Source organism: Macaca nemestrina, chromosome 1, assembly GCF_043159975.1.
Source record: "Macaca nemestrina isolate mMacNem1 chromosome 1, mMacNem.hap1, whole genome shotgun sequence".
NCBI classification, from domain to species: domain Eukaryota; kingdom Metazoa; phylum Chordata; class Mammalia; order Primates; family Cercopithecidae; genus Macaca; species Macaca nemestrina.
In genome coordinates, this window is record NC_092125.1 from 32,957,116 (window position 1) to 32,973,156 (window position 16,041).

Below are 16,041 nucleotides of genomic sequence, written 5' to 3' on the forward strand. Positions count from 1 at the left end.
CAGCCCTGCTTGTTTTGCATTCCCAGTGCTGCACACTTGCCTAGGGGCAGGTGCGGGGAAAGCTTGGGCTGCCCACTGCCATGTAATGACAGATGATGTGCTCCATACACTGTCTCATTTCACTAGCTCACACATGGACACTGTCAGCTCCGGCTGCTGTAACAAAATGCCACAGACCAGGTGGCTTCAACAACAGACATTTATTTCTCACAGTTCTGGAGGCTAGGAAGTCCAAGATCAGGGTGCTGGCAGATTTGGTTCTTGTTGGTGGACCTTGCTGGCTTGTGGATGGCTGACTATGGCTGTGCGTCCTCCCATGGTGGACAGAAAGGAGCTCTGATCTTTTCTTCATATAGGGGCATGTGTCCCATCATGGGGGCTCCACCTCATGGTCTCATGTAAACCTTATTACCTCCCAGAGGCCCCCTCTACATACCATCATGTTGGTAGGGGGTGGTTAGGGCTTTACTGCATGAATTTTGAAGAGACGCAAACATTCAGTTTATAATAAACACTGCCTACTTTTTTCTAGTTTTTCTCCTAGTTGAACAAGAACTATTTCTTTTGGCTGAGCACGGTGGTTCATGCCTGTAATCCCAGCACTCTGGGAGGCTGAGGTGGGCTGATTGCTTGAGCCCAGGAATTTGAGACCAGCCTGGGTATCATCATGAAACCCCATCTCTACAAAAGATACAGAAATTAGCTGGGCATCATGGTGTGCACTTGTAGTCCCAGCTTCTAGGGAGGCTGAGATAGGAAGATCACTTGAGCCTAGGAGGTTGAGACTGCAGTGAGACATGATGAAGCCACTGCCCTCCAGCCCGGGTGGCAGAGCAAGACCCTGTCTCAAAAAAAAAAAAAAAAAAGCTGTTTGTCTCAAGTCCTTTGATCACCAGGAAAACAGTCTTTTGTGCCTTAGGTCAGACCGACTCTTGGGTCCACTTCACCCAAAGCCTGCCCAGAACATTGAGCTAGACCAGTCTCTCCGCATTGGGAGTGTGCACCCAGGGCCCAGGGGTCCAGGAGGGGTCCTCTCCCCACATTGCTCTGAAACTGTCCCACCTGCTATTTCTCAAGCCTCCTCTGCCCCAGTGCATCATCCTGACTCTTTGACAGCTGCAGGGCACTTCCTGCCTGCTCCCTCACAGTTTCTTGAAAATTGCATCTTTGTCTCTGCTCATCATTAATCCTCTCCCCTCCACAAACCCTGAGTCCCCATCCTAGGTTTCTAATTTCCCATCCACAGCCCTGATCCTAGGCCTCCAGGAAGCCACCTCTTCAGAACTCACCTTGTACCAATATTACTGTAAATATTAGCACATCCAAAGTCCAGGTACATTTTGATTACTTTGGCTCTGACCAGGCTGCGGGGACTTCCAATCTTTATGTGATTTTTCAAAGGGAAGAAGAAATTTGCCCCCAGGGAAGCTGGGGAGGGTTGGCCCATGAATCACGGTGGCAGCGTGTGGGCTGGCTCAGGGAAGCCTGGGATAGGAGATCAAATATTGGAAATGAGCAAGCAGGATGCCCTGAACCATCCCATATTTGCTAATAAAAGACATTCATCTGGTTAATGCGCTTTTCACAGTCTGCAAGGCATTTAGCTTCTTGTTTATTATTTACCTCACAAATTAAAATACATAAAATTGGTCACTTGGGCTTTTTATTGGCCAGGTTGCAAGGTTATTAAGTGAATTAAATATTATTGCACTCACCAGTCAAAAGACATAAAATGAAATTTAGTTTTCAGCAGGCTATTTGTTACCCCAGAGCTAGTATCTAAACAGTCTAAATTGAAAATGATTTTACACAATTGGCCAATTAATATGTTTATTTTTGCCTTTAATTTTTTGGAAAGGAAAAGAGGGAAGCAAAGATAATTTGCCCGTTGCCGGCCTGGTTGACCCCTGTGTTGTCTCTGTGGCTGCTCTGGCCTCACCCACCTCTGGGGCTCACACCCCCTTGCTCCCACCATAGAGACCGCCAGCTTCCAAATGTCCAAGTCCTCAGCCAGTCTAACCCCAGCTGCCCAGCAGAGGGCGCGTGTGTTTGGATCCTGCCCTCCCTTCCCTTCTCATCACCCCCGTCTCTTTCCCCTGAGCAGAGAGGGAGTGGTTTCATTGGTGACTAATTAATTCCTTTGTACCATAACCCACCCTGCCCTCCTCCCAAGAGCCTCTTCTTGATGTGGCTTTATTTATTTATTTATGTATTTTATGTAGGGGGTGAACTGGGAGCCTTGGAAAGGACATGAATTCTCCATTCCTTACGTGGAGTTGAAAATCCGCCCTCATGGCTACAGCAGGGAGCCTGTCCTGGGCAGAAAGAAGCGGACGCTGGGAGGAAGGCTGCGAACGTTCTGATGGCCTGTGTGAGCAGTCCTTGCAGGAGACAACACCAGCTGTGGGAGCTTGGGGCGGGGTGGGTAGTGGTGACTGGGGTCTGGGAGTGCTCAGAGCCTCTGGGTTCTGGGATCGCCTGATAGCCCAGAGAACAAATCATGTCACCAAGCTTCAAGCCATGGAGGTTCCTTCCCTCTCACCTGCATTTTTGCCCGTCTTTATGAGGGTCTTGAAAATCAAAACAGTAGTTACACAGTATGCGTAGGAAAGACAGGACTGGAACGGCAAGGTTTCTCAGCTTATCTTCGGCAACAAATATACTGGATTAGGGCAAGAGAAGGAATCACCCAACACTTCACCAATTGGAAATCTCTGGAAATTTACATCTATGTATTAAAGCGCTCTGCTAATGCAAATCTTTTCTCTGGAAAGAAGCACAGAAGGGGGGTTCTCATGACCCAGGGGTTAGGGCTGAGGCAACTGGACGTTTGTCAACTCCTTTCCCACTGGGTTTTTAGGAAAACAGTGTGAACATCCCCCTTTTAATTTCTGGTGTTATGAGGAAGAATAAAGGGAATAAAAGGGGCTAAGATGGACTCACGTTTAGCTAAGTTCTGACTAGTATCCAGCATGCTGGAGACCAAAACTGCCGCCTTACTGCTATTTTTAAGCGCCCTCTTTTCAGTCATTTGCATAATTGCATCCATAGAACTGCATATGTTGTGAATAAATTCTCACTCATTTCAACTTTGAATAATTTGACTCTCTTGATAATTGGTTCCTCCCAAAGACTCTTCTGCAACTCCCGTTCATGCCTACCAGGCTTCAGACTCCCTCTTTTCCGCGCCCCGCGCTGTTGGAGCCCTGGGTTTTCTGGGAGTGCTCGGCACCGTGAGTCTCACTGTTTGATCGAACAGTTGGCAAGATCAGATCCTTTTTGCTTATTTTCTGTCATTTTGGAGGGTTTTCTGTAGCAAAGTCAGTGACCAATGAAGTAACTTAAATTCCTATTGAAGAAAAAAAGTAATAAACCCCTTGATTAAAAAAAAAATTGCCTTGTGTTATTTCCCCCCACATAAGTGCCCTTGAATTCTAAATTGAACCTAAGTGCAAGTGAAGGTACAATTTGTGCATTGTAATGGAATTTGGTTGGCTGTGGACTCTGATTTGCATGATGGGAAATAATGGTATTTAGAATACAGAAGTGAGTGAATGGGAAAGAAGGCAATGCCCTGAAAGCTGCCATACCCCTCCAGGACAAGGGTGTAGTCTATGGCCTAGGTGTCTCCACATTTTAACCTCTGGGTAAGTGTCAAACCATACTCCTGAAACCGTGTCTGTCAACCTTTAAAGTCTTCAGCACCCCCTCTGTTGCCTTCCTTCCCCAGACACACACATTAAGCAACACCACGGAACTGCTTGCTCTGACAGTGAGTGGTCTCAGTGAAATACAGTTTTAGTGTTGACACTGACGATGAAAAAATGTACCTGCATGTTATTAATTGATTCAACAAGAGTTTATTAAGTGTTTGTCTGCTTTGTATCAGGCAGTGTGCCTGGGGAAACACAGGTGAGCGAGATAGACACTATCTTTGTATTAATGGAGCTTGTGTGCTGTCATTCATTCATTTGTTTACATTCACTCATTCAACAAATAGAGATGAAGCCCTATTATGTGCCAAGTTCCATTCTAAGCATTGGTGTTAATCAAGGACATAACATCATAATCCCGTCCTTGTGCTAATATTCTCGTGGTTTTAGGCTAACATTAAACAACAAATAAATGTGTAGTTATGGCTGGGCGTGGTGGCTCATGCCTGTAATCCCAGCACTTTGGGAGGCCTAGGTGGGCGGATCACCTGAGGTTGGCAGTTTGAGACCAGCCTGACCAACATGGAGAAACCCCATCTCTACTAAATATACAGAATTAGCCGGGCATGGTGGCACATGCCTGTAATCCCAGCTACTAGGGAGGCTGAAGCAGGAGAATCACTTGAACCTGGGAGGCAGAGGTTGCGGTGAGCCGAGATCGCGCCATTGCACTCCAGCCTGGGCAACGAGAGTGAAACTCCATCCAAAAAAAAGGAAAAAAAAATGTGTAGTTACAGGAAGTAGGAAGTGTCATGAAAGAAAAAGTAGGATGAGAAGATGAGGGTGTTACATGGTGTTGGACTATGAAGCCTCTCTGAGGAGATGTTTACAGAGATTGACCAGATTTCTCCTGGTCTTGATCTAGCTTTGTCAGGGCCTGAGCCTGAGCTAATCTCCTTGTCTGTCTTTTTTTGTTTTTGAATGGGGTCTCCCTCTGTCATGCAGGCTGCTGTGTGTAGTCACATGACCAAGACTCACTGCAGCCTTGAACTCCTGGGCTCCAGCAATCCTTCCGCCTCAGCCTCCTGAGTAGCTGGGACTACAGGCACATGCTACTGTGCCCAGTTAATTTTTTAACTTTTTTGTAGAGATGGAGTCTTGCTCTCTTACCCAGGCTGGTCTCCTCATCTGTCTTAAAGGTCTGTCTGCACAACTTGCCAATTCCAAGTCTTCTCCTCAAATTCTCTTCTTTTAAAAACATTTTTTAAGTTTTTTATTGTTTTATTTAATAGAAATGGAGTCTCACTGTCACCCAGGCTGTGTGAGGAAAGCAGTGTAAATCTCTCCCTTTTAATTTCTGGTGTTGTGAGGAAGAATAAAGGGAATTAAAAAAAAGGCGAGTGGTCATAGCTCATTGTGACCTTGAATTCCTGGAATCAAGCAATCCTCCCACCTCAGCCTCCCAAGTAGCTGGGACTGCAGGTGAGTGCCACCATGCCCAACTATACGTATATATCTATATCTATATCTGTATCTATATCTATATCTATGTCTGTCTCTATAGATATATAGCAGGGTCTCGCTATGTTGCCCAGGCTGGTCTTGAACTCCTGGCTTCAAATGATCCTCCAGCTTCGACTCGGGAAGTAGCTGGGACTATAGGTGCTAGCCGCCGCACCTAGCTGGAATTCCCTTCTGCTGTTCCATGACCCTGTTTGCATGTAGGGTACTCAACTTCGTGATTCCGAAGCTTTGGGCTCATCACAGTGGTCCAGGCTTTTTAGAAAACTGCCTGCTTTGCAAAATGGATCAAATCCCAGAGATCAACTTCGCGCCAAGGATGGTGGTTGTTGGCAATCCTTCTCAACTTTGAACATGCTTGTTAACACAGAGATTATGAGGTCCCTTCCCCAGACACTCTGGTTAAGTGGGTCTGGGCCGAGGGCTGCTGCTGGAGTGGTGTCCACTCTGAGTAGCTCTGGCGTGAGGGAGCTGCTGGTGGTCTTTTTGCTCTGGAGGAGTCTGTGATGGTAGCAAATTATAAAACGCACACCCCTGTGTTCATTGACCCCAGGGTTTCTCCACCACTGGCCAAGAGGAGGACTTTTGGGAAACAGGAGCTATTGCTTACATTCTTTTGCCTGCAGGACCCATGGTGCACAAAGGAGCGGGTGACCAAAACCTCAGCTGACCTTTCAAAGTTTCTGCTGGGGACCAGGAAGGAAGTTGGGAGAAACTCATTTTCAAGGGGACTTTGTCTGACTGAGGAGAACATTCCAACTGGAAACTTCCATGCCTAACCTCATTTTGACGTGACCAGTGCTCACAACTTCCCATCTGGTAGCTGAATATGGGCCCATGGAATGAGTTTCTGGATAGACCTGCTTTTTAGAGAGAGTCCATTTTCTTAGAACCAGGTTATGAGCCATCAAGGTTTTGAAGCTTATAGGAACAATTTCTACCCTTTAGGACAAACTAAAGCAAACAAAAGCTCTCATAGAAGGGACAGGCTGCAAGCCAGGCACTAGGGTAGATGCAAAGATAGAAGTCTTGGTAAAGTTTCCATAGTGTTGCCTTTTATGCAGGACACGAGCAAGACAGTGATGAACAGAACACAAATGCAGCCCGCCAGCAGCTCTTGGAGTGGTGGCAGAGGGAGCTGTGGAAACAAACCGGGGAGAGTGAGTCCACAGGGAGGTGGACTGAACACTGTGGGCAGAGTCGGGGTGACTCATCCTGCCGGGGTGCCAAGGGAGAGAGCTTCACGGGGATGTGATGTCGGCTTTAAGTCTGGAAGGATGAGTTCCGGGGGGAAGAAACCAGAGGCCCCAGGGGGGTGGGACCCATCGGGTACAGGAGACTTGGCAGCAAGGAAGAGAAAGTGTGGAGTGTGGCATGTCTGAGGGGGGCAGAATGGTTTCTTACTGGGGTGAGGAGAGCTTGGTGGGGAGACAGGCTGGTGAGATGGGTGGGGATTCTTCCTTTGCCAGGCCAGTACTGTGGTTCTCGGTGCCCACTCCCTGTCAGTGGGGGGCCTCCATGGGTACAGAAGCTCCCCTTCCCTCCACAGGCTCTGCTCCAGCGGGTCTCAGGTGAGTTCTGTGCACCTGAGCTTCCTAAAGTGCCCCCAAGGATTCCAACGTAGACCACGGTTGAGAGCCACTGCTCAGACGAAAGCATGTGGAAAGTGGGGAACACACAGGTTTTTAAACCTCGGAGTGACAAGGTCAGATGCATATTTTGGAAATATCAGTCTGGTGATCGGATAGAGAACAGGGCTGGGGGTGTTGAGGGAGGTTTTGGAGGAAGGATAAGGACTCACAGGCAAGTTGAGTGCTATTGTGATAGTTCAGGCAAGTGGTCATAACTTCCTTGGCCTGTGGCAGAAGTGGCGGAGAAGGGGAGGAGGGCCTAGATTGGTGAGATATCCAGGAAGAAGGAATGGGGGGCTTTGAGGAGGATGGGTGGTACAGGCAAGAGATGGGTCTTTTCATGTCAGAGCTTAGAACTGGTTGTTCCTGACGGTGACTTCCTCTGGGAATAGGGCCCCAGAGTTTATGTTTGTCAAATGAGATCAAAAGCTCTGCGTTTAAAATTTGAATTCTCAGGGATTTCAAGATGATTAAAGCCAGGAAATGCTGAAGGAGCTGAGGAGAAAGATAGAAAATGCCTCCAGAAATTGTGATCATGGAAGGAAAAAGGCCAGGTGTGGTGTGTGAAGAGATGTGGACAGGGAACATGCAGACGAAGGGATGGCGTGGCAGAAGGAAAAACAAGTATAACAGCGAGAAACTCTTGGTGGAATTCAGCCAGCTGATGGAAAAGGCCCTCCACTAATCCCAGCTACTCGGGAGGCTGATGCAGGAGAATGCTGGAACCCAGGAGGCAGAGGTTGCAGTGAGCCGAGATTGAGCCATTGCACTCCAGTCTGGGCAACCAGAACGAAACTCCGTCTCAAAAAAAAAAAATTATAAGTCGTTACCTCAAGCTCATCGCTAGGGTGGTGGAGGGGATCAGGAGGGAGTTCATGTCAATACGAAGCTGATCAATACCGTTGGGACGGTATTGTGCAGCTTAGTGCAAGAGGCTTGCTATATTCAGCATGGCCAGGAGATGGCAGTGTTGTCCTGTCGGGAGCCTCTCATTTCAGCGCCACTTCTCTCTTCTATAAAGAGGAGTTCTGGGGGCTAGGTCACCACTTTTCTCTTTTCCTGGGTGGTGCTATCTGGTGAGTGAGTCGGTGAGGTCCAGGTTAGTATTGGGCCTGCACTTGGTGGTTTCTTAGGCAGGGTCCAGCAAACTGGACTAATGCGCAAAAAATAATTGCGAACAACCTTGAGGAGATAGCCTGGTGAGATTGGACTCTATCCCCAGACCCGGCGTAGTGGGCTGCTGGGGAGCTGGGGAGGAAAGGCGGATGGAGGTGGTCAGCCTGATGAAAGGTGAAGGGGAGCACCCCTGGGAGGGATTTCAGGCAGCTCCTAATTTGCAAATGAATTCACTTCTCCAGTTCCTTCTGTCAGTTGGCTGTTTCTGTGGGTGAAATGATTTGAGTTCCAATTCTAATACTATATAAAGAAGGTAGGTTCTCAGGTTAGCCCATAAAACTCTGTTTACTCTACAACATAGATGAGTTGCTGTGTATGTATAATGAAAAATAGAAAAGAATAGTATTGCGGTACTGTAATTTAAATAAAAGAAAGAAACAAAATGGAATGGAAACAGTTCTTTATTTTGGTGAGTGAAGAAAGTTAGGTTTAATTAGAGAAGGAGAAGGAGGCAGATGAGGCTTGCTGTGTGACATATAAAGGAGACATATAGGCACTTTCAAGGCTTATGGGCAGGCCCTTGATTGTGTTCTGTAAGTTTCCAACTTAAGGGAGATGCGTCTACAAGTTCAACAGTCTTTGAAGAACCAGGATCAGATTGGCCTGGATCTCGATGCCTGGTATGCAGAAGGAGCACTGGGGTAGGAGTCTGAAGGCGTGGGTTTCTATTCCAGTTTTGGGTAAACTGGCTTACCTTCTCTGGGCCTCGTTTTCTTCACTTATAAAGTGAGAATCAGGTGAAATAATGAAAGTGGTTTTTATGTATGAAGGCACTCTGGAATGGTAGAATACTGGGCTTGGATTTTCAGTCTTCATATTTTCATTTAAATCTTTTTCTCTTTTTTCCTTTTGATGGAGATGTCTCTTTAGCAGCTCTAAAGCATATTTGCTATGAACAGTCACCAACAGGATTATTATGGGTTGCAAATGGAAGAAAGAGAAAGGGAAGAGTAAAAGAGAAAGGTTCATAAAGGTTAGTGAAAATCTGTGTACATTGCAGAAAGAGTTTCCTCTGGAGATGACATTGACTGAGCCTGTAGTGGAAGTCAGGAGCAGAGGAAGCCTGGAGGGCGCACTAGCCCTCTATGGAAGACGGGAGCAGGGGATGCGTGGAGTGTGCACCAGCCCTCCATGGAAGTCAGGAGCAGAGAATGCCTGGAGTGCGCACCAGCCTTCCATGGAAGTCCGGAGCAGAGGACGCCGGAGGCGCACTAGCCCTCCATGGAAGACGGGAGCAGAGGACGCGTAGAGTGCATTCCAGACCCTGACAGATTTGTGAATTTCACATAAAGCCCCGTGACTCTTTTGCACATTTAATTTGAGAACAGGTGAACTAGCTAGATGGATGTTCTACAGGAAACACTTCTAAGGTGAGTAAGATGTTGACTCACGCTTTCTCCTGATCTGGCCACCAGGTGGCACTGTCACGCTAGGGCGACTTGGTTGTGGGCAGAGGCGGGACAGATAATTAGGCAGCCTCGCCTGTCACATACTGCAAATCAGGAGACCTTAATCCATGCAGTATTGGTAATCCTGTAGATAGTGCAGTATGTGGTGAAATTAGGGAACACATCACATCATGGGGAATAGAAAATGCAAATTATTTTCAATCCCTATCTCATTCGATTTACCTGCATCATTTGACTCTATGGACTGTTGCTTTCTTCTTGGAAATTTCTTTTCCTTTGACTCCTAGGACACAGCTGTCTCATGATTTTCCTTCAATCCTTAATAATAATAAGTAACATTTATTGGGCACTTAATATAAGCCAGGTGCTGTGCTAAATGCTTTATACATATGATCATGTAATGCTCTCTATGAGGTAGTTACTCTCATTAGCTTTATTTAGCAGGTAAGTCTTACAGAGAGATTAAGCCATGGGTCCCAATTACATAACTAGTGAGAGATGGAGTTAGCATCAGGGCTGGGACAACCCGAGTCCGGAGTCCTAGCCCATTGCACCTATGGCCTCCAGAGAGCCCCGATGGCTTCTGAAGGGTCCCCCTGTCTGCCTGCATCACTACTCCAGGGTGCACTTGCGCTTTGTAGACTGTGCACCTGGGACCCTCCTTTCTCAGTTTCTTCCTGTGCAAGTCTCTAGACACCTCCTTGGCGATCTCCCCTGGCCTGTCCTGAAGCCAGCCTGGGAACTGCTTGCTTGTCTGTGCCGCCCTGCCAGGTTCTGAGCCCCTCTAGGACAACTTAGTATCACTGGCACCTAGCGTGCTTGGCATATAGTAAACAGTCAGAAATGTTAATCGGATGAGCAGCCTCAAAAGAGGGCTGGAGGTACACAGTCACAGCCATTCCTGAATAAATAGAGTGTGGCGTTGCGCACACAGGTGTTTGAAAACACCCCTTTGAGTCTATGACAGACGGAAAGGAGGTTGAAGGGATTTTTTTTTTCAGTCTTGTAAACCTGTGACTTTGAATTAGGAAATATTACTAAGGTCAAAGGGCAAGGGGCCAGCGCAGAGTGCTGTGGTGAGCTGAGAATGCTAATGGCGTGATGGCATTGTCCAAATCCATATTATACCCCAAGGCCAGGATGGAGCCGGGGTGGGTGGGGCTGCGGGCATTGAGCACCAGCATCCCCTCAGGTGTGCAGCAGCTGCTCCCCTCCCAGATGGTTTCTGAGCATCAGTTCCTCCTCTGCACTGGAAAGTTTAGCAATGTCCTGGGTGGATGAACAGGGAGCTGAATGAGGAGTCTCTGTTCTCTGGTTGTCATGACTGTGTGGTGATAGGGAAGAGAGCCCAGGAATGAACTCATCTGGAACTACAGATATAATCTGCTTTGGGGGAGATAAGGCAAAGAGTCCACCTGTGCTCTAGGCCTTCCTTCCTAAGCCCTCCTTGAAATCCCATCAGCATGGGTGTTTTTCCCAGGTGTTTGACCCTGCCCCCAACAAGATCATAGACCTATGCTGTCCAGGATGGCAGCCGCTAGCCACGTGTGGCTACTGAGCACTTGAGTTGTGGCTGGCATGGCCAAGCGCAGTTGCCCATGCCTATAATCCCAGCACTTTGGGAGGCTGAGGCAGGCGGATCACTTGAGGCCAGGAGTTCAAGACCAGCCTGGACAGTATGGTGAAACCCCATCTCTACTAAAATACAAAAAAAAATTAGCTGGACATGGTGTCACATGCCTGTCATCCCAGCTACTCAGGTGGCTGAGACATGAGAATTGCTTGAACTCAGGAGGTGGAAGTTGCAGTGAGCTGAGATCATACCACTGTATTCCAGCCTGGGTGACAGAACAAGACTCCATCTCAGGAAAAAAAAAAAATATAGGAGACGTAGCTGAGCTAGTGTACCTTTATTTCATTTCAATGAATTTAAAGTCACCTGTGGCTAGTGGTACCATACTGAACCATATTGGACAGTGTACACACACATACACACATACACACATACACACACAGATACACACATATTTTTTGCCCTAGTGGCTACTATAGAGGTTTTTGATCCCTTCCTTCCCAACACTGGATTTAACTCAAAGATCCATTTTTCCTTAGGTTTTTGCTATTTCCCCCCTTTTCCTTTAAGAAGCCATTGATGGACCTCATTGACGGAAGGTTCTCTAAATGTTGCCAAGGAACATCAGTGTATTTTTCCTGTAGCTGGCACCTCCGGGGGAGTCTGGTCTTCAAGGCCATCTGTTTTGCAAGCAAGGGTGAGCCAGCCACATTCCTGGTCCTCAGACCTATGACTCTACCATGGTGAGGGCAGTGACCGGGGAGTGCTGGGACATTTATGTCACAGAAAGAGTCCCTGCATCGATCATTGCTGAGTGATGTCTGAGTGGGGGTAATACCTAATGTTGAGAAAGTAACCGTCTGACTCCATCAAGACTTTTCATTTTCAAAGTATTTTATTTAAATAAATTTTTCTTTTGTGTGTGTTTGAATTTTACAGAAAAAAAAATACTGACAAATACTATACAGCTTGGACCATTTATATTTTTCTTGGAAAGGTGACTGCCATTTTTCTACCTTTCTCCCTCCCTGCTCCCCCCCGAGAAATAAAAACATGGAATCCATCGAGCAATGGGGAAAGGCCGCCTCTGGCTGCCGGCCGGAGAAGTCCAGGCCTAGGGGATCTCTTTCTCGAGCCTGTGCTGGTCTAGGAAGCCTCTTCTTTAGGAATCCTTTTTTTGTCCCCCGTGAACTTAACCTCCCCAGATGAGTCAAGCAGTCTCTGGTTCTGAGGTCCCGTGGGTTGCCAGTAGCAGTTCAGGGACAGAGGCTGGAAAGAGTAAAAATGGAGAGGAACAAAGGGCTGGGGCTGGCCTGGTGCAGGCAGAAGAGGGAATCAGAGAAGCATAAAACACGGAGAAAAAGATGAGAAGGAAGTGGAAAGAAGAGAGCAGACACCAACGAAAGGCCTTAGGCTCCTTTCATGCACCTGTTTATTTAACAAAACTTTTAAGGCCAATCCTGCGCTGGGACTCCTCTAGCTACACCACGAAATGTTGTCAGGGGAGGCTGTGGTGAGGAAAAGAGAGGCCTCATTCTGGGTTTGGCTCTTCTGAGTCATAGGCTGTGGAAGTGACTGAGAAGTGAGGTCCTGGGTGTTTCATGCCTGGCGTGACAGCAAGTCCATTGGATTAGAAGACAGCAGGGACACTGTGCCTGGAGATAGAGGCCTTGTTATGGCAATGACAACTGACTGCTGTCTTAATTCAAAGGAGCAAGCAGTTGCCATGGAAACCATGTTACTTGTATGGTCCCGGATCCCGGTGATCCGCCCTCCTAGATCATATCTGACACCACGTCTCAGCTGTCAGCCTCCACGTCTCCCCAGCCATCCATTTTAGGGGGACTGAGAGGTGGAGACAGGAAGGGCAGCTTGTCCTGGTGAGCAGTGGGAGATGTGGGGAGACATCTCCCACATCCCTGGGTTTGGTGCAGGCAGATGGCAAGTCATTCTGTTATGGGAAGGGCACAGCCAGAGGCTCCGTGAAAAACTCTCTATATGACAAGGGGATAGAGAACCAGAGTGCTGCTTTCTCTGGTCAAAGGGGTTGATGAGTGGGAGGCCTGAGTGCTCAGGCAGTTTACGGCCATAAACGGTGAGAGGGCAAATGCAACTGGCTGTAAAATATATGCAGGTTTGAATGATGATTCACAGGGGTCATCTGTTAGAAAACCCTGGTGCAAGGGTCACCACTAAATGCCCACTCTCCACGGGCCTAAAGTACACCTGGAGGGCAGGTGAGTACCAGGCAGCCCAAATGAGCAAATAGAATATATCTTTCCTTTAATGCAATCTTATAGAATTTAGTTTTTTGCTACTATAAATATCATAGTTTAGCTACATTATTAATTAGATAGCAATTTTGCCACTGTGTAGAATAGCTTCCTTGGGAAAATACTTCAAGAGAGCTTCCCAGCATATTTGCAAATAAACTTCTAGAGCACAACTTGCTCCCAAGGAGTGAACTGTCCATCTTTGCAATACAGTCACAATACAATCAAAATACCAACCAGTTCATCCTATAAGTGGATTAACTCTGCCTCCCAACCTCTCTCTGGTGGGGAAAGCCCTCCTCAGCTCACTGTGGATCTAATATACATGTCCTCACATACCTCAGGGCACACGTGTCACCTACATGTACCCACCTGCAGCATTAAACACCCAATTTCATCCATTGCAGCAATTAGTGGGCTCACTTAGAAGAGAAGGTCACTTGGGGAGAATTGGTGAGGTATTACAAGCTTACCCTTAACAACATCACATATCCAACAGTAACCACAGACAGTTATAAGTACCTACTGTGTGCAAGGCACTTGCCTGAGCTTCAAGATAAACATAAATAAACCTCTTTATAGCTTAATCCTACTTTCATTTAAACTCCATTACCTCTGCATCCCGCCTGTGCCATACCATGCACGCATTACAACCTTATGACATCACTTCCAGTGTTGCCTTCTGTGAGACTGTCCTGATGATTGTCTAGTTCCTTCCCTGCTGGAAACTTTGGTTATATAGGAGATACCTAGCTCAGGTGTAGCATCTCCTTACCCTTTCCATCTGTAAAACATACATTGCACAGGTACCCAATTGCAGTCCACTGACATAAATGAGTGGGCTTCCATAGCTTTCTAGCAGTTACTACCAAGAGCTGTTTGTGGAGAAAGGCACTTTGCTGAGTGGTTTTGGGGGGTCATGTTTCAAAGAGAGGTCTTGGACCACATTAAACACCTCTCAGTGGCAATGAGGACGGACCTTGTCATGAGTTACAAGAAAAGAGCTTTCAATGAATTTTGAACCATGACGCTTTAAATATCTTGGCACAGGTGAGGCGTCAGAGGCACATAAACTTGGTGTGTCTGTATCAAGACATACAGGGGTGGGGACTGTAGCAGGTTGCTGGAATGTCCAATTATGAGTACTTCCAATAAAAGTTTATGTGTAGAGATAGAAATAGGAAAGCATGCATATCTAACCTGAGTGGCTTATGGAATAGATGGTGTATGGGGGCCTTGCTGGTTATGAATTTGTATATATGTGTCTGAATCTGGCAAGGCTTTCCCGTGAGACATTTTTGTGATTATAGATAATGTACTTCCCTGAACAAAGTACATAGCCAATGACCATTTGATGAGCAGAATATACTTGCCCAGGTACCTGTTGCCTGAATTTGTGTGTGTGTGTGTGTGTGTTATGTGCATGTGCACATACTTGGAAACCATATCAAGAGGTATGGATAAATGTTCTTTGTGCTTTTGCATATGGGGTATGCCAGAGACAGGTGAGAGGCATGCCTGGGTCTGCAGTAAGGAGCATTGCTATTGGACACATAGCTGCCAAGACAGTATCCAAGAATTGTCCACGTGGTCCCTGGGACTGCCCTCCACTGGGACACTTAGTCTGAGGTTTGTTCCTTGGTTGAGTAGTTACTCTGTGGACAAAGTGCATCATTTCAGGGGTTCCTGAAATGTCTGTGTGTGGTCAGAAGGAGGCTTAGCCCCAGAAAGGAAACACCTCTGCTTCCTGCCTACCTAAACAGGCAGTGATGGTCTCTTCTCCATCTGGAGAAGTTTGGGTTGAGCAGAGATCCAGAGGTCTTCTTCATCCTTCTTCTTCTTCTTCTTTTTCTTCTTGTTCTTCTCTGGCTGCTGGCCCCTCTTGCCTGGTGGGCTCCAGCAGCAATGGCAACACATGAAGAGGAGTGTGATGATCACCAAGAGTGGCAGGCCCAGGAGGACTCCCAGGCAGATGGTGTTGTAGATGCCTTCTTGGTGTTTGGTCAAGATGGTGTCCCAGATAGAGCTGAAGAAGGCGCTGATTCTCTCCATGGTGCTTGGCTAGATTAGGGCCAGAGAACCCTCTCGGCTTACTAGCAGGTCCTGGACTCAAAAGGATGCAACCTTGACCACTTGTAATTTATTCCTCTTCCAGCTTTGGGTTTGGGCATGCCACTGACAGCACCTGAAGGATTAAAACAGACAACTGAAGAGAAATGCAGAGGGACTGGTCTACAATTTTAATAGTTTCATAGATTTTAGGCTTAGGAAAGGGGAAGGAATTGAAGATTTCCAGGGTTCAGTAAACTTGCATTGAGACTCAATAAACAAGATAAATGCATGCATGTAATCAATAAGCATCAACTAATTCTTGCTATGTACACACATTATATTGGGCTTAGGATATAAAAATGAATAGTATATCAGGTCTGGCACGTAGGAAGTTCTCAGCAGTTGTGGAATAAATGAATCAATGTGTGTGTTCAGTGTTCTGATGAGGGGTTGCTTCCCTGAACCCTTCTGCAACAGCAGTTCTCAATCTTTTTTCCACTGCAGCTCAACTGACAGATGTTGAACACACACTCCCCACGGGACAGATCTGTATGTAACCTGTTATTAACATAACTTGCCATTTTCAAAGCTTATTGAAGCTTTAAGCACAAGGTGAGATGTCTACGTCTTGCTGTTTGTAATAGGGGACTTGGGTCTCCTCTGGGCTAAGAGGTCATCACTCCTCATCCTGCCCCATGCCTGCTTTCCTTGCTGTCCCCTCATGATCTCTTCCCTACTCCATGTCTCCTCCCC

At 47.0% G+C, this 16,041-nt stretch overlaps 2 protein-coding genes across 17 annotated transcripts in view; one reads left to right on the forward strand and one right to left on the reverse strand.

Annotated features, from left to right (window-relative positions):
- Positions 1-2,938, forward strand: part of LOC105484458 (tenascin N) — a 124,080-nt gene extending 121,142 nt beyond the window's left edge. For all 10 annotated transcript variants that reach the window (XM_071069651.1, XM_071069655.1, XM_071069636.1 and 7 more), the window contains one exon: positions 2,223-2,938. In XM_071069651.1, coding sequence (XP_070925752.1) covers positions 2,223-2,363 — 141 coding nt within the window. In that variant the 3' untranslated portion in view covers positions 2,364-2,938. The remainder of the gene's footprint in view (positions 1-2,222) is intronic.
- An 11,932-nt stretch (positions 2,939-14,870) lies between these two features.
- Positions 14,871-16,041, reverse strand: part of LOC105484460 (uncharacterized protein KIAA0040) — a 31,619-nt gene continuing 30,448 nt past the window's right edge. For 4 of the 7 annotated variants that reach the window (XM_011746099.3, XM_011746097.3, XM_011746098.3 and 1 more), the window contains one exon: positions 14,930-15,421. In XM_011746099.3, coding sequence (XP_011744401.1) covers positions 14,992-15,288 — 297 coding nt within the window. In that variant the 5' untranslated portion in view covers positions 15,289-15,421 and the 3' untranslated portion in view covers positions 14,930-14,991. Of the gene's footprint in view, positions 15,422-16,041 lie in introns of all 7 variants that reach the window. The other 3 variants (XM_071075992.1, XM_071075989.1, XM_071075983.1) reach the window with 1 other exon arrangement.